The sequence below is a fragment of the Bombina bombina genome, unplaced genomic scaffold, assembly GCF_027579735.1.
Source record: "Bombina bombina isolate aBomBom1 unplaced genomic scaffold, aBomBom1.pri scaffold_1974, whole genome shotgun sequence".
In the NCBI taxonomy this organism is placed as follows: Eukaryota; Metazoa; Chordata; class Amphibia; order Anura; family Bombinatoridae; genus Bombina; species Bombina bombina.
Window position 1 is genome coordinate 15611 of NW_026512950.1, and position 18399 is coordinate 34009.

Here is an 18399-nt window from a genome sequence, read left to right on the forward strand (position 1 = left end):
TCTCCTCTACCCCCCCCCCCAGCCTGATCTCCTCTACCCCCCCCCAGCCTGATCTCCTCTACCCCCCCCCCCCCAGCCTGATCTCCTCTACCCCCCCCCCCCCCAGCCTGATCTCCTCTACCCCCCCCCCCAGCCTGATCTCCTCTACCCCCCCCCCAGCCTGATCTCCTCTACCCCCCCCCCCCCAGCCTGATCTCCTCTACCCCCCCCCCCCCAGCCTGATCTCCTCTACCCCCCCCCCCCAGCCTGATCTCCTCTACCCCCCCCCAGCCTGATCTCCTCTACCCCCCCCCCCAGCCTGATCTCCTCTACACCCCCCCCCCCCAGTCTGATCTGCTCTCCCTATACTCCCCTTAAACCCCTCCCTGTCTGATCTCCTCAAAACCTGCTCAGTTATTTTATTTTTGTGCTTTGTGTTAGAGGGTATGGTTTTAAAGGGCCACATTATAAATTATTCTGACACCCACATACATCTATCTGTTGTCCTTGAGTGTTTGAATTACCCTCACACCTATAAGCACCAATATATGAAGCCATTGCAATAAAAAACGTAATCTACAGATCGCTCTGATGGTCTGTACTGGTTCCGACAAAAGCCCTGAGTGATATTTTGTGGTTTCCCTGGTGACTGTGAATTTGCACTCTACTCTTTGCTCCTCCCCTGAGAGTGTCCCCTTCAGTGACATCAGCACTGACATGCTCTCATGGGTGGGTTGATTCAGGTCATGTGTGGACTTTGTGACAGAGAAGCCTCTTCCTTAAAGGGACACTGAACCCAATTTTTTTCTTTCCTGATTCAGATAGAGCATTACATTTTAAGCAACTTTCTAATTTACTCCTATTATCAAATTTTCATAATTCTCTTGGTATCTTTATTTGAAATGTAAGCTTAAATGCCGGCCCATTTTTGGTGAACAACCTAGGTTGTCCTTGCTGATTGGTGGATAAATTCATCCACCAATCAAAAACTGCTGTCCAGAGTACTGAACCAAGAAAAAAGCTTAGATGCCTTTTTTTCAAATAAAGATATCAAGAGAATGAAGAAAAATTGATAATAGGAGTAAATTAGAAAGTTGGTTAAAATTGCATGCTCTATCTGAATCACAAAAGAAAACATTTGGGTTCAGTGTCCCTTTAACATAACTGACCTTTGACCTTGCATGTTGGCATTTCATGTGTGATGGGCGGCTGTGTCTCATCCTCCAGTCTTGGCATATCATTTATTTAAAGGGACAGGGTGCACCACTGTGTAGTAATGCTGGACAGCTCTTGGTATTCTTCTCTGCAATATCTCATCTCTCTATTGCTTATTGTAGTAGTGGGGAATTGCCCTGCTGTTTGCCAGTAGCCACCGCTCCTAAAATGTTACTTCTGACTTCTTTTTGAATTATTTAACGTATTAGTAAATTCCTTGCCCTGAGATTCATTAAACTGAAGGCCATGGACTCAGTATGTCTGCGTATTGCAGAGGTGCTGCCCTTGGGGACAAGTACCACCCGCAGTATAATGGTCACACTACTGCTCTCAGTGCACAGAATGACTTATCTGCATAGTTTTTAGCAAACCTGCTTATTTTAGCTGTTCCAGTGACCCCCTCATTCCAACATGGTACCTGCTCGGATTGATTCCTGGTCATCTGGGGTTCAGCGTTTGTAATCCTATAAATAATAGTAAAACTAAAGGGTTAATCAGAAGCTGCAACTAGACTTCCTCATGGGGATATGTTAGCCGCCCGATGATGGTGTTTGGTGTATACTGTTCCCTTTATATAACTGCAGGTAATAAAACCTTTTAAAAACGTACTTAGAAGCTCCCAGTTTAGTGCTGTTGATGAGGTTGACTGGAACAATCAGTGGAAGGGGCTGGGAAAACAAGAAGAGCAGACCACCCCCCGACAGATTATACAAGCAGGAGCCACCAGGAGTCTGTAAACGCATGGATACATCTGGCACTGTGGGGCTTGGTTAGGAGTCTGAAAGTCATCACAATGTTATAATAATAATAAAAACTCTCCCAAATGGGCTGTATAAAGGGATCATCTACAGAACATTTATGCACAGAGAAATCTAGTGTACAATGTCCCTTTAATAAAACCAAATCCACCAGTTGCCCAAAGCTTTGAAGTGAAATGTGCAAACATTCAGCACTTTGGCTGCTGGTCACCTGATCCATTTAGCAGCATCAACTGGTTGTTTATTCGCCAGCTCAGACGTTACTGGGGCCCTGATATGGTGACAGTTGGGAAAGACCAACATGGGGGAGGGGAACCGTTTCAGTGATGTCGGGTGTTATTTTGTAGTTGCTATGGCAACCTTGTACCTGATGTCTGGAGGTCCTACATTCACCTGTGGCTTATTGAACGCTGTTTTACACACGTGTGGTACAAATAAACGCGGGGCTGGCGCCATTTCACTCTCCACAAGGTCATTGCCACTGTGAGGAAGATGTCTACACAAAACTAACATTTAACCCTACAAAGAAATTTAGGGATAAATTAGAGGATATTTTAACCCTGGGTAAACAAGTAGGAGCTTTTTCAGAGTCATTTTTTGAAACATTACTACCATCCACACCTTATACTCCAATTTTTTATTTTGTACCAAAATTACACAAGGACAGCAAAGAGCCACCAGGCCGACCAATCATCTCAGGGGTGGGTTCGTTACTTGAACCCCTGTCTGAGTTGGTAGACTCGTATCTCCAACCTTTAGTTGGAAACCTGATGAGTTATATCAAGGACTCCACGGATGTCCTTCAACATATGAACAACTTAACATGGAAAGAAACATATTGTCTAATGACAATAGATGTCACTGCATTGTATACCTCTATCCCACACCACCAGGGGTTGGAGGCTCTGTCATATTTTTTGAATAATTTTTCTAATTATAATAAAGATATTGTTTATTTCCTTTTGACGGCAGTAGAATTTCTTTTAACACACAATTTATTTTCTTTTTGAGGGACATTGCTATCTTCAGAGACGTGGTACGGCCATGGGGGCAAAGTTTGCCCCCTCCTACGCTAACCTCTATATGGGGTGGTGGGAGGCCGCCCACGTCTATGGAGATAGCAACCCTCACAAGGAACATATAATTTTTTATGGCAGATACATTGACGACTTGCTGGTGGTGTGGGATGGAGATGTGGAACTTGCAAGAGATTTTGTTAGCAACATTAACATTAACAATATGAACCTCAAATTTACTTCACATGTTAGTCTTGATCATATAGAGTTTCTAGATGTAGACATCACAGTGGATACAGTACAACAAACTGTTAACACTTCAGTATATAGAAAACCCACAGGAGGTAATACTATACTAAATTACAAATCTAGTCACCCACAACATGTTAAAAAAGGAATTCCTAAGGGACAGTATATTAGGACCAAGAGACTTTGCTCAGACAGACAAACCTTTGAAAAACAATGCCAAATATTAGAAGACAGGCTCTTGCAAAGAAACTATCCACTGCCATTGCTGAAAAAAACCAAGGAAGATGTGGAAAAAATTCCCAGGGAAAATCTTTTGATATATAAGCGTAAAACTAATAAACAAAGTTTCAACAAACAAAATAAACAAAGGGAGAGTAAAATAGTGTTCAGTACTCCTTATAGTTTGGAATATCACAAAATTTGTGATATTATTAAACAATCTTTACCAATTCTTGCAACAGACACAAGCTTAGAACATATAGCAGTAGAGGGGTGTAGATATGTGGCAAGAAAAAGTAAGACAATTGGCAACATAATAGCACCATCTGACTTAGCAAGTGTAAACACTCGTACTTGGCTCCCACAAAGATTTGGTTTTTTTAAGTGCAGGGCACAAAAGTGCAAAACCTGCAGTCATGTAGTGGAAGGAATGAACTTTACTTCCACAACAACAAACCGTACATATAACATTAGATATAATCTAAACTGTAAATCGAATCATGTCATCTATTTATTGACCTGTAGGGGGTGCAATATACAATATGTCGGGAAAACCAAACGCCTTGTTAGGGACAGAGCCCAGGAACACATTAGGGACATTGAAGACCCAGACATATTTACCCCAGTAGCAAGACACTTCAAGTCTGAACATTCCGGTAATGCTGCCCTTATGTTCATACAGGCAATTGACCATGTACCACCACATAAAAGGGGTGGTGATAGGATCCAAAGGCTGGACTATAAGGAAGCCCAATGGATCTTTCTACTGAATACAAGACATCCACATGGCATTAACAAAGAGAGTGATGTTAATTTTTTTATTTAATTTTTTCATTTAATTACCTTTAAAATTTATTTAAAATTTATTTGAAAACTCTCTTTGTGTGCTGACATGTATTTGTCTGCCTAATAACAAATATCAGGGATGTAAATAAAACAAAATAGTTAATTGAACACCTAACTGCATCACATTACATAGAGGTTTACACTATTAACAACCAAAGAATAATTATATAAATATCAGTGTTTGAATAGCCAATATAACTTTAATTCCTTTTCCTTCTTCAAATTTTGTAATACATTGGTAATATTAACAGTAAAAAAAGGGAAAACAAGGGACTATATTTATATATATATATATATAGGCTTTATAAACAAACATATTTTCATTTAGGTTTATGTTTAGGTAACTTTCCTAATCATCACTTATCTTTATGTTAATATATCTGCAATCAGTGTTCCCTCTATTGTTCCCTCTATTGTGCCCTCACAGCCTGACAATAATACGGTATATTTCAAAACTAATATGACATTAAGGGGTTAACTTTTTTGTTTTTAATTGAAGAGTGTTGTTCCTTTAAATAGGAGTAGCAGTGGCAGCAATAACATAGCAGTGAACAAGTGTGCTAAGACACACGAAACATGTCTGCTGTGCTGCACTGTTACCCCTTTATTGTCAGTGTAAGCGTTTGTTAGAGCTATGGCTCTTTTTTGCTTTTAAGTGTTTTTTGAATAAAGCCTTTTTACTTTTATTCACCTTTGTACTGTCCCCCATCTTTACTTGAGGACTTAGTAGGTTTGTAGCCCTGCAGCCGCAACAAACTCTTGTATACTGTCATTGCCACTGTCACTTGACTTCAGGGAGAAGCTTAGATCACACTTTATTTGCATTTAAAGGAAAATGAAACCCAACATTTTTTATTTCAGTGTTTCTCAACCGTAGCCCTCTAGTACCCAAAACAGACCAGGTTTTCATTATAGCTGAAGCAGTGCACAGGTGAAGTAACCATGGTTACTAACCTGCTCTCACCCATCAGCTGATTATTTCACCTGTGAATGAAAACCTAGTCTGTTAGGGGTACTTGAGGGCCGCGGTTTAGAAACAACTTAAGTAAATAACTTCTATTATCAATTTTTCTTCCTTCAATTACTATCTTTTGTTGAAAAGCAGGGCCATTTCTGGAGCGCTATATGGCAGCAGGTGTGTAAGAATGTTATCCATTTGCAGGAGCACTAGATGGCAGCAGGTGTGTAAGAATGTTATCCATTTGCAGGAGCACTAGAGGGCAGCAGGTGTGTAAGAATGTTATCCATTTGCAGGAGCACTAGAGGGCAGCAGGTGTGTAAGAATGTTATCCATTTGTAGGAGCACTAGAGGGCAGCAGGTGTGTAAGAATGTTATCCATTTGCAGGAGCACTAGAGGGCAGCAGGTGTGTAAGAATGTTATCCATTTGTAGGAGCACTAGAGGGCAGCAGGTGTGTAAGAATGTTATCCATTTGTAGGAGCACTAGATGGCAGCAGGTGTGTAAGAATGTTATCCATTTGCAGGAGCACTATATGGCTGCAGGTGTGCAAGAATGTTATCCATTTGCAGGAGCACTAGAGGGCAGCAGGTGTGTAAGAATGTTATCCATTTGCAGGAGCACTATATGGCTGCAGGTGTGCAAGAATGTTATCCATTTGCAGGAGCACTAGAGGGCAGCAGGTGTGTAAGAATGTTATCCATTTGCAGGAGCACTAGAGGGCAGCAGGTGTGTAAGAATGTTATCCATTTGCAGGAGCACTAGATGGCAGCAGGTGTGTAAGAATGTTATCCATTTGCAGGAGCACTAGAGGGCAGCAGGTGTGTAATAATGTTATCCATTTGCAGGAGCACTAGATAGCAGCAGGTGTGCAAGAATGTTATCCATTTGCAGGAGCACTAGAGGGCAGCAGGTGTGTAAGAATGTTATCCATTTGCAGGAGCACTAGATGGCAGCAGGTGTGTAAGAATGTTATCCATTTGCAGGAGCACTAGATGGCAGCAGGTGTGTAAGAATGTTATCCATTTGCAGGAGCACTAGATGGCAGCAGGTGTGTAAGAATGTTATCCATTTGCAGGAGCACTAGATGGCAGCAGGTGTGTAAGAATGTTATCCATTTGCAGGAGCACTAGAGGGCAGCAGGTGTGTAAGAATGTTATCCATTTGCAGGAGCACTAGATGGCAGCAGGTGTGTAAGAATGTTATCCATTTGCAGGAGCACTAGATGGCAGCAGGTGTGTAAGAATGTTATCCATTTGCAGGAGCAATAGAGGGCAGCAGGTGTGTAAGAATGTTATCCATTTGCAGGAGCAATAGAGGGCAGCAGGTGTGTAAGAATGTTATCCATTTGCAGGAGCACTAGATAGCAGCAGGTGTGTAAGAATGTTATCCATTTGCAGGAGCACTAGATAGCAGCAGGTGTGTAAGAATGTTATCCATTTGTAGGAGCACTAGAGGGCAGCAGGTGTGTAAGAATGTTATCCATTTGCAGGAGCACTAGAGGGCAGCAGGTGTGTAAGAATGTTATCCATTTGCAAGAGCACTAGAGGGCAGCAGGTGTGTAAGAATGTTATCCATTTGCAGGAGCACTAGAGGGCAGGAGGTGTGTAAGAATGTTATCCATTTGTAAGAGCACTAGAGGGCATCAGGTGTGTAAGAATGTTATCCATTTGCAGGAGCACTAGATGGCCGCAGGTGTGTAAGAATGTTATCCATTTGCAAGAGCACTAGAGGGCAGCAGGTGTGTAAGAATGTTATCCATTTGTAGGAGCACTAGATGGCCGCAGGTGTGTAAGAATGTTATCCATTTGCAAGAGCACTAGAGGGCAGCAGGTGTGTAAGAATGTTATCCATTTGCAGGAGCACTAGAGGGCAGCAGGTGTGTAAGAATGTTATCCATTTGTAGGAGCACTAGAGGGCAGCAGGTGTGTAAGAATGTTATCCATTTGCAGGAGCACTAGATGGCAGCAGGTGTGTAAGAATATTATCCATTTGCAGGAGCACTAGAGGGCAGCAGGTGTGTAAGAATGTTATCCATTTGTAGGAGCACTAGAGGGCAGCAGGTGTGTAAGAATGTTATCCATTTGCAGGAGCACTAGATGGCAGCAGGTGTGTAAGAATGTTATCCATTTGCAGGAGCACTAGAGGGCAGCAGGTGTGTAAGAATGTTATCCATTTGCAGGAGCACTAGATGGCAGCAGGTGTGTAAGAATGTTATCCATTTGTAGGAGCACTAGAGGGCAGCAGGTGTGTAAGAATGTTATCCATTTGCAGGAGCACTAGAGGGCCGCAGGTGTGTAAGAATGTTATCCATTTGCAGGAGCACTAGAGGGCAGCAGGTGTGTAAGAATGTTATCCATTTGCAGGAGCACTAGAGGGCAGCAGGTGTGTAAGAATGTTATCCATTTGTAGGAGCACTAGAGGGCAGCAGGTGTGTAAGAATGTTATCCATTTGTAGGAGCACTAGAGGGCAGCAGGTGTGTAAGAATGTTATCCATTTGCAGGAGCACTAGAGGGCAGCAGGTGTGTAAGAATGTTATCCATTTGCAGGAGCACTAGATGGCAGCAGGTGTGTAAGAATGTTATCCATTTGCAGGAGCACTAGATGGCAGCAGGTGTGTAAGAATGTTATCCATTTGCAGGAGCAATAGAGGGCAGCAGGTGTGTAAGAATGTTATCCATTTGCAGGAGCAATAGAGGGCAGCAGGTGTGTAAGAATGTTATCCATTTGCAGGAGCACTAGATAGCAGCAGGTGTGTAAGAATGTTATCCATTTGCAGGAGCACTAGATAGCAGCAGGTGTGTAAGAATGTTATCCATTTGCAGGAGCACTAGAGGGCAGCAGGTGTGTAAGAATGTTATCCATTTGCAGGAGCACTAGAGGGCAGCAGGTGTGTAAGAATGTTATCCATTTGCAAGAGCACTAGAGGGCAGCAGGTGTGTAAGAATGTTATCCATTTGCAGGAGCACTAGAGGGCAGGAGGTGTGTAAGAATGTTATCCATTTGTAAGAGCACTAGAGGGCAGCAGGTGTGTAAGAATGTTATCCATTTGCAGGAGCACTAGATGGCCGCAGGTGTGTAAGAATGTTATCCATTTGCAAGAGCACTAGAGGGCAGCAGGTGTGTAAGAATGTTATCCATTTGTAGGAGCACTAGATGGCCGCAGGTGTGTAAGAATGTTATCCATTTGCAAGAGCACTAGAGGGCAGCAGGTGTGTAAGAATGTTATCCATTTGCAGGAGCACTAGAGGGCAGCAGGTGTGTAAGAATGTTATCAATTTGTAGGAGCACTAGAGGGCAGCAGGTGTGTAAGAATGTTATCCATTTGCAGGAGCACTAGATGGCAGCAGGTGTGTAAGAATATTATCCATTTGCAGGAGCACTAGAGGGCAGCAGGTGTGTAAGAATGTTATCCATTTGTAGGAGCACTAGAGGGCAGCAGGTGTGTAAGAATGTTATCCATTTGCAGGAGCACTAGATGGCAGCAGGTGTGTAAGAATGTTATCCATTTGCAGGAGCACTAGAGGGCAGCAGGTGTGTAAGAATGTTATCCATTTGCAGGAGCACTAGATGGCAGCAGGTGTGTAAGAATGTTATCCATTTGTAGGAGCACTAGAGGGCAGCAGGTGTGTAAGAATGTTATCCATTTGCAGGAGCACTAGAGGGCCGCAGGTGTGTAAGAATGTTATCCATTTGCAGGAGCACTAGAGGGCAGCAGGTGTGTAAGAATGTTATCCATTTGCAGGAGCACTAGAGGGCAGCAGGTGTGTAAGAATGTTATCCATTTGTAGGAGCACTAGAGGGCAGCAGGTGTGTAAGAATGTTATCCATTTGTAGGAGCACTAGAGGGCAGCAGGTGTGTAAGAATGTTATCCATTTGCAGGAGCACTAGAGGGCAGCAGGTGTGTAAGAATGTTATCCATTTGTAGGAGCACTAGAGGGCAGCAGGTGTGTAAGAATGTTATCCATTTGCAGGAGCACTAGAGGGCAGCAGGTGTGTAAGAATGTTATCCATTTGCAGGAGCACTAGAGGGCAGCAGGTGTGTAAGAATGTTATCCATTTGCAGGAGCACTAGATGGCCGCAGGTGTGTAAGAATGTTATCCATTTGTAGGAGCACTAGAGGGCAGCAGGTGTGTAAGAATGTTATCCATTTGCAGGAGCACTATATGGCCGCAGGTGTGTAAGAATGTTATCCATTTGCAGGAGCAATAGAGGGCAGCAGGTGTGTAAGAATGTTATCCATTTGCAGGAGCACTAGAGGGCAGCAGGTGTGTAAGAATGTTATCCATTTGTAGGAGCACTAGAGGGCAGCAGGTGTGTAAGAATGTTATCCATTTGCAGGAGCACTAGAGGGCAGCAGGTGTGTAAGAATGTTATCCATTTGCAGGAGCACTAGAGGGCAGCAGGTGTGTAAGAATGTTATCCATTTGCAGGAGCACTAGATGGCAGCAGGTGTGTAATAATGTTATCCATTTGTAGGAGCACTAGAGGGCAGCAGGTGTGTAAGAATGTTATCCATTTGCAGGAGCACTAGAGGGCAGCAGGTGTGTAAGAATGTTATCCATTTGCAAGAGCACTAGAGGGCAGCAGGTGTGTAAGAATGTTATCCATTTGTAGGAGCACTATATGGCAGCAGGTGTGTAAGAATGTTATCCATTTGTAGGAGCACTAGATGGCCGCAGGTGTGTAAGAATGTTATCCATTTGCAGGAGCACTAGAGGGCAGCAGGTGTGTAATAATGTTATCCATTTGCAGGAGCACTAGAGGGCAGCAGGTGTGTAAGAATGTTATCCATTTGCAGGAGCACTAGAGGGCAGCAGGTGTGTAAGAATGTTATCCATTTGCAGGAGCACTAGATGGCCGCAGGTGTGTAAGAATGTTATCCATTTGCAGGAGCACTAAATGGCAGCAGGTGTGCAAGAATGTTATCCATTTGCAGGAGCACTAGAGGGCAGCAGGTGTGTAATAATGTTATCCATTTGCAGGAGCACTAGAGGGCAGCAGGTGTGTAAGAATGTTATCCATTTGCAGGAGCACTAGATGGCAGGTGTGTAAGAATGTTATCCATTTGCAGGAGCACTAGAAGGCAGCAGGTGTGTAAGAATGTTATCCATTTGTAGGAGCACTAGAGGGCAGCAGGTGTGTAAGAATGTTATCCATTTGTAGGAGCACTAGAGGGCAGCAGGTGTGTAAGAATGTTATCCATTTGCAGGAGCACTAGAGAGCAGCAGGTGTGTAAGAATGTTATCCATTTGCAGGAGCACTAGAGAGCAGCAGGTGTGTAATAATGTTATCCATTTGCAGGAGCACTAGATGGCAGCAGGTGTGTAAGAATGTTATCCATTTGCAGGAGCACTAGATGGCAGCAGGTGTGTAAGAATGTTATCCATTTGCAGGAGCACTAGAGGGCAGAAGGTGTGTAAGAATGTTATCCATTTGCAGGAGCACTAGAGGGCAGAAGGTGTGTAAGAATGTTATCCATTTGCAGGAGCACTAGATGGCAGCAGGTGTGTAAGAATGTTATCCATTTGTAGGAGCACTAGATGGCAGCAGGTGTGTAAGAATGTTATCCATTTGTAGGAGCACTAGATGGCAGCAGGTGTGTAAGAATGTTATCCATTTGCAGGAGCACTAGATGGCAGCAGGTGTGTAAGAATGTTATCCATTTGTAGGAGCACTAGATAGCAGCAGGTGTGTAAGAATGTTATCCATTTGCAGGAGCACTAGATGGCAGCAGGTGTGTAAGAATGTTATCCATTTGCAGGAGCACTAGAGAGCAGCAGGTGTGTAATAATGTTATCCATTTGCAGGAGCACTAGAGAGCAGCAGGTGTGTAAGAATGTTATCCATTTGCAGGAGCACTAGAGGGCAGCAGGTGTGTAAGAATGTTATCCATTTGCAGGAGCACTAGATGGCAGCAGGTGTGTATGAATGTTATCCATTTGCAGGAGCACTAGAGGGCAGCAGGTGTGTAAGAATGTTATCCATTTGCAGGAGCACTAGATGGCAGCAGGTGTGTATGAATGTTATCCATTTGCAGGAGCAATAGAGGGCAGCAGGTGTGTAAGAATGTTATCCATTTGCAGGAGCACTAGATGGCAGCAGGTGTGCAAGAATGTTATCCATTTGTAGGAGCACTAGAGGGCAGCAGTTGTGCAAGAATGTTATCCATTTGCAGGAGCACTCGAGGGCAGCAGTTGTGCAAGAATGTTATCCATTTGCAGGAGCAATAGAGGGCAGCAGGTGTGCAACAATGTTATCCATTTGTAGGAGCACTAGCGGGCAGCAGTTGTGCAAGAATGTTATCCATTTGCAGGAGCACTAGATGGCAGCAGGTGTGTAAGAATGTTATCCATTTGCAAGAGCACTATATGGCTGCAGGTGTGCAAGAATGTTATCCATTTGCAAGAGCACTAGAGGGCAGCAGGTGTGCAAGAATGTTAACCATTTTCAGGAGCACTAGAGGGCAGCAGGTGTGCAAGAATGTTATCCATTTGCAGGAGCACTAGATAGCAGCAGGTGTGCAAGAATGTGCTCCATTTGCAGGAGCACTATATGGCAGCAGGTGTGCAAGAATGTTATCCATTTGCAGGAGCACTATATGGCAGCAGGTGTGCAAGAATGTTATCCATTTGCAGGAGCACTATATGGCAGCAGGTGTGCAAGAATGTTATCCATTTGCAGGAGCACTATATGGCAGCAGGTGTGCAAGAATGTTATCCATTTGCAGGAGCACTATATGGCAGCAGGTGTGCAAGAATGTTATCCATTTGCAGGAGCACTATATGGCAGCAGGTGTGTAAGAATATTATCCATTTGCAGGAGCACTATATGGCAGCAGGTGTGCAAGAATGTTATCCATTTGCAGGAGCACTAGATAGCAGCAGGTGTGTAAGAATGTTATCCATTTGCAGGAGCACTATATGGCAGCAGGTGTGTAAGAATGTTATCCATTTGCAGGAGCACTATATGGCAGCAGGTGTGCAAGAATGTTATCCATTTGCAGGAGCACTAGAGGGCAGCAGGTGTGCAGGAATGTTATCCATTTGTAGGAGCACTAGAGGGCAGCAGGTGTGTAAGAATGTTATCCATTTGCAGGAGCACTAGAGGGCAGCAGGTGTGTAAGAATGTTATCCATTTGCAGGAGCACTAGAGGACAGCAGGTGTGTAAGAATGTTATCCATTTGTAGGAGCACTAGAGGGCAGCAGGTGTGTAAGAATGTTATCCATTTGCAGGAGCACTAGAGGGCAGCAGGTGTGTAAGAATGTTATCCATTTGCAGGAGCACTAGAGGGCAGCAGGTGTGTAAGAATGTTATCCATTTGTAGGAGCACTAGAGGGCAGCAGGTGTGTAAGAATGTTATCCATTTGCAGGAGCACTAGAGGGCAGCAGGTGTGTAAGAATGTTATCCATTTGCAGGAGCACTAGAGGGCAGCAGGTGTGTAAGAATGTTATCCATTTGCAGGAGCACTAGAGGGCAGCAGGTGTGCAAGAATGTTATCCATTTGCAGGAGCACTAGAGGGCAGCAGGTGTGTAAGAATGTTATCCATTTGCAGGAGCACTAGAGGGCAGCAGGTGTGCAAGAATGTTATCCATTTGCAGGAGCACTAGAGGGCAGCAGGTGTGCAAGAATGTTATCCATTTGCAGGAGCACTAGAGGGCAGCAGGTGTGTAAGAATGTTATCCATTTGCAGAAGCAATAGAGGGCAGCAGGTGTGCAAGAATGTTATCCATTTGCAGGAGCACTAGAGGGCAGCAGGTGTGCAAGAATGTTATCCATTTGTAGGAGCACTAGAGGGCAGCAGGTGTGCAGGAATGTTATCCATTTGCAGGAGCACTAGAGGGCAGCACTATTTCTTGCCATGCAGTGCACCAGATGCTACCTATCCAACACAGAATATTATGTGAAAGAGGCAAATTAGATAATAGAAGTAAATCAGAAACCTTTTTAAAACTATGTTCTGTCTGAATTGTAAAATAAAATGTTTGTTTCATGTCCCTTTAAGTTGAAGAGGCAGGGATATAGAACCTTCATGGGCCAGCGCCTGGGGGGGGGGGGGGCAGTGCAATACTCTGCAGTATTACAACCGTTTCTGTCCCTTACAAAACAATTGTGCGACAGGTGTACAATCTATACATGAGGTATGGTTACAGTGCTGGGGTTTATCATACAAATGTTATATCATTGTAGTTAACCGTACTCGGGAAAACTACTTACTACCTCATTATTATAACGTTAGAATAAATCCATTCCACCAGTACGATTACAAGATCTAAAGCCTCTGGGCAAATAGTGGCCTCTCTCGAACCACTTAATGCAAAATTAAATAAGGAGGCAGGAATATTGGAGGGGGGTAAAGAATAAATTGGGTCACTTTTGGACCCCAAACAAGTAATAAAGTAAAACCTCATTAGCCCCTATAGAAGATAGCATAAAAAGTAATGTAGGAGATGTAATTTAACTTCGGTACCTTCTTGATAATCATATGAACATCCTACGATGGTACCCTATATACAGTCGTATGCAAACGTTTAGGCACCCCTGACAGTTTCCATGATTTTCATTTATAAATAATTGGGTGTTTGGATCAGCAATTTTATTTTGAGCTATCATGAGGTGAAATGAGGTTTATTAGATCAACAGAAAATGTGCAATATGCATCCAAACGAAATTAGACAAGTGCATAAATTTGGACACCCTTGTCATTTTGTTGATTTGAATATCTAACTACCTAGCACTGATTAATTGGAACACACAATTGGTTTGGTGAACTCATTAAGCCTTGAAATTCATAGACGGGTGCATCCAATCATGAGAAAAAGTATTTAAGGTGGCCAATTGCAAGTTGTTCTCTTTGACTCTCCTCTGAAGAGTGGCAACATGGGGACCTCAAAACAACTCTCAAATGACAGGAAAACAAAGATTGTTCAACATTATGGTTTAGGGGAAGGCTACAAAAAGCTATCGCAGAGATTTAAGCTTGCAGGCAGGAGTATAAAGACGGCATGTGCGGTGTAACACAAGCCTTGTAGGCAGGAGTATAAAGTCGTCATGTGTGGTGTAACTCAAGCCTTGTAAGCAGGAGTATAAAGACGGCATGTGCGGTGTAACACAAGCCTTGTAGGCAGGAGTATAAAGACGTCATGTGTAACACAAGCCTTGTAGGCAGGAGTATAAAGACGTCATGTGTAACACAAATCTTGTAGGCAGGAGTATAAAGACGTCATGTGTAACACAAATCTTGTAGGCAGGAGTATAAAGACGTCATGTGTAACACAAATCTTGTAGGCAGGAGTATAAAGATGTCATGTGCGGTGTAACACGAGCCTTGTAGGCAGGTGTATAAAGACATAATGTGCGGTGTAACACGAGCCTTGTAGGCAGGAGTATAAAGACGTCATGTGTGGTGTAACACGAGCCTTGTAGGCAGGAGTATAAAGACGTCATGTGTGGTATAACACAAGCCTTGTAGGCAGGAGTATAAAGACGTCATGTGCGGTGTAACAAACCTTGTAGGCAGGAGTATAACTGATGATAAAGGGGAAGAGAAATAGGGCTTGAGTAGAGCAAGGAGTTGTTAGGAGAATGCTATCAGATAAGGACAATTTTGAAGATATGCTGCAGATAAAGGATCTGAATATAAAGATAAGGGGTCTGACCGATGCACATGGTAATTTGCAGAGGTAGCAGCCGTTGTCTTGCAGACTTGGAGTCGCAGTAGCCAAGATGGAAAATGAATGAATGAATATGAAACTTGATTTGCTTTGTGCATGAAGAAACTCTTAATTTGGAAATAGTCAAGAAATTAATGGGAGGAGTAGATTTGTTCTGAGTCAAGGAAATTGGTGTGATGAGTGTCAATGGCAATTGAGGGTTTAGGATATCCAGGTTGTTGTACATGAAAGTTGGTTAGTATCGACGATAGGTCTGGTGCAGTGGTAGATCTTGGGAGTCATCGGCATAAAGGTGATTATCTCAGTTATATTAATATACTTTTTACCTCTGTGATTACCTTGTATCTAAGCCTCTGCAGACTGCTCCTTATCTCAGTTATATTAATATACTTTCTTTTTAAAGATACGATGAGTCCACAGATTTCATCCTTGTGGGATATTGCCTCCTGGTCAGCAGGAGGAGGCAAAGAGCACCACAGCAGAGCTGTATATATAGGTACTCCCTTCCCTCCCACTCCAGTCATTCTCTTTGCCTGTGTTAGTGATAGTAAGAGGTAAAGTGAGTTGTTAGTTTAGATTCTTCAATCAAAAATTTATTATTTTTAAAATGGTACCAGTGAGTGCTATTTTACTCAGGGTGTAGCCCTATTCCTTGTCAGCCTCTAGAGTAGAGCTACAGGTGGCTTTTAAGCAATGGGAACTGGTGGGATTTAATTTTCTCTGCGCCTCCCATACTATGTGCTGCACTGCAGATTATGGTCTTAGATATTATCTAAGACCCTGTTTGTTCCCACAGACCTACAGGAGGAGAAGGACCTCTTGATCGTGTGGGACAAGTCATGCTGTCGCTCAGCATAGAGGTATGTGCAGTCCTTAAATTCTGTGACATAAATAACTCAGAATAGACTTGTTTTCCCTATCTGACGTGAGGGGTCATTCACCTGGGGTCTTTATTGACAACTGTGGGTAAAGGTTCCCCTCATTACTCAGTGACTTGTACTGTCCAGACCGTAATGTTATTATGGGCTTTCTTGACTAATGGCCCTGTTCGACAGACAGTGGGAAATACAGTATAGTGTTATACACGCTACCTAACTGTGGGCTAGACGCTGTTTTTGTTATAATACTCCGGTGTCAGCTGCTTTTGTTTAATCAGTGTGTTGGGGATGGATGCATAAGTGCTTCACATTTACTACGATGCCCGGCATTAGTTAATTTCCCATGCTATGTTAGCCGGGTTCAGTCCAGCTCAGTTTGTCCGCCTTCGAGGGGCGGGGCTTAGCGTTTTGCGCGCTTGAGAAGCTGCGCTGTTATTCTTCATAGGAGATCCCGGCATCAGAAGAGCAGGGCGCTGGTAGACTCCGGTGTTTTATTAGACCGCATGGTTAGGTTAAACGCAGGCGGTCTTCGGCTCTCTGCATATCGGTGTTCATAGTCGAGGTATCGTGGGGGTAGGTAGGCGCCGCAGCAGAGCTGTGGCGACGTAGTGCACTGTTTTGTTTGTCTGTTAAAATTGGTGACTTAAGTTAACGGCCAGATTGTTTTTTATAGTTTGCAGTCGCATTTTCTCTTGCTCAGTGTTAATCAGAGTGTTGTGGCAATAAAATTTAAAGGCTCAGTTCCACTCTGGTTTCTTAAATAGTAACGGTCATATTAGGCTGTTTTTTTTTTCTAAGGGTTTAAATACATCTCATATTTAATAGTGCCACAACCAGAATTTTTTTTTTTGGGGGTCATGGAAGACATTCAGAGCATTACATGTTCCTTATGTTTGAATGCCAATGTGGAACCGCCTGTTACTTTTTGCCCCTCATGCACTGAGAGGGCATTACAGTTTAGAGAGCAAATTTTCTTTAATAAAAGTTTGTCAAAAGCGGATGCTTCTCAGGGTTCTGCTGAGGAGATTCAGAGTATGCTGCATCTTTCTCCCCAAGCGTCACAGCCTTTAACGCCCGCTCAAGCGGCGCCTAGTTCCTTGGCAGCTTCTGCTGCGATCACACTGCAGGACATTGCTACAGTTATGTCATCTACACTTTCAGAGGCGTTATCTGCCTTTCCCGTACTTCAAGGCAAACGCAGTAGGAAGGATAACCACATGAGCCATACATCTTCTGATGCTTTGATGGCGATCTCAGATGTACCCTCCCAGGGCTCTGAATTGGAGGGTATGGAGGTCCTTTCCGAGGGTGAACTTTCTGACTCAGGAAGTGTCTTACCTCTGACGGATTCAGATGTGGTGTCTTTCAGGTTTAAACCTGAACACCTCCGCCTGTTGCTAAGGGAGGTTTTGTTGACTCTGGACGACTGTGATTCAATTGTGGTTCCTCCAGAGAAATTGAGTAAGTTGGACAGATATTTAGAGGTCCCTTCTTATTCTGATGTTTTTCCGGTTCCTAAGAGGACTTCAGAAATTATTGCTAAGGAATGGGAGAGACCGGGTATTCCATTCTCCCCTTCTCTTGTTTTCAAGAAAATGTACCCTATAGCTGACGCCATTAGGGACTCTTGGCAGACGGTCCCTAAGGTGGAGGGAGCTGTTTCCACCTTGGCCAAAGGAACTACTATCCCTATTGAGGTTAGTTGTGCCTTCAAAGACCCTATGGATAAGAAATTGGAGGGTCTCCTTAAAAAGATCTATGTTCATCAGGGGTTGCTATTGCAACCGGCGGCCTGCATTGTTATGACTGCGGCTGCTTATTGGTTTGATGCTTTGGAAGAATCTCTTAAAACTGAGACTACTTTTGAAGAAATTCAGGGCCAGATAAAGAGAGAGGCGTTCTTACGCTGTGTAAGAGACCTCTGCTCCATGGGAGTAATCTGTCCTGTTCCAATTCAGGGACAGGGGTTTTATTCAAATCTGTTTATAGTTCCCAAAAAAGAGGGAACTTTCAGATCTATCATAGATCTCAAGAGTCTAAACAAGTTCCTCAGAGTTCCATCTTTCAAGATGGAAACTATTCGTACCATTCTTCCATTGATCAAGGAGGGTCAATTTATGACAACGGTGGATCTAAAGGATGCATATCTTCATGTTCCTATCCACAGAGATCATCAAAAGTTCCTGAGGTTTGCCTTTCTAGACAAACCTTTTCAGTTTGTGGCTCTTCCTTTCGCTCTGGCCACGGCGCCCAGGATTTTCACAAAAGTTCTGGGGTCTTTATTGGCAGTTCTCAGGCCGAGGGGCATCGCGGTGGCGCCTTATCTAGACAACATACTGATCCAGGCGTCATCATTTCAACTGACAAGGTCCCATACCGACACTGTACTTTCCTTCCTAAGGACCCACGGGTGGAAGGTAAACCTGGTAAAGAGTTTAGTTCCTCAGACAAGAGTACCCTTTCTGGGAACTGTAATCGACTCCATTTCGATGAAGATTTTTCTGACGGAGGTCAGAAAATTAAAAATTCTGAATATGTGTCAAGCCATTCAGTCCGATCCTCGTTCGTCAGTGGCTCAGTGAATGGAAGTAATCGGATTGA

At 43.6% G+C, this 18399-nt stretch overlaps 1 protein-coding gene across 1 annotated transcript; it reads left to right on the top strand.

The window, feature by feature from the left end:
* Positions 1-330: 330 nt before the first annotated feature.
* On the top strand, positions 331-6702 carry LOC128644617 (uncharacterized). Its single transcript, XM_053697162.1, has 2 exons — positions 331-6475; positions 6660-6702. The coding sequence occupies exon 1, from the start codon at positions 2997-2999 to the stop codon at positions 4260-4262; it is 1266 nt and encodes a 421-aa protein (XP_053553137.1). The 5' UTR covers positions 331-2996; the 3' UTR covers positions 4263-6475; positions 6660-6702.
* Positions 6703-18399: the final 11697 nt, after the last annotated feature.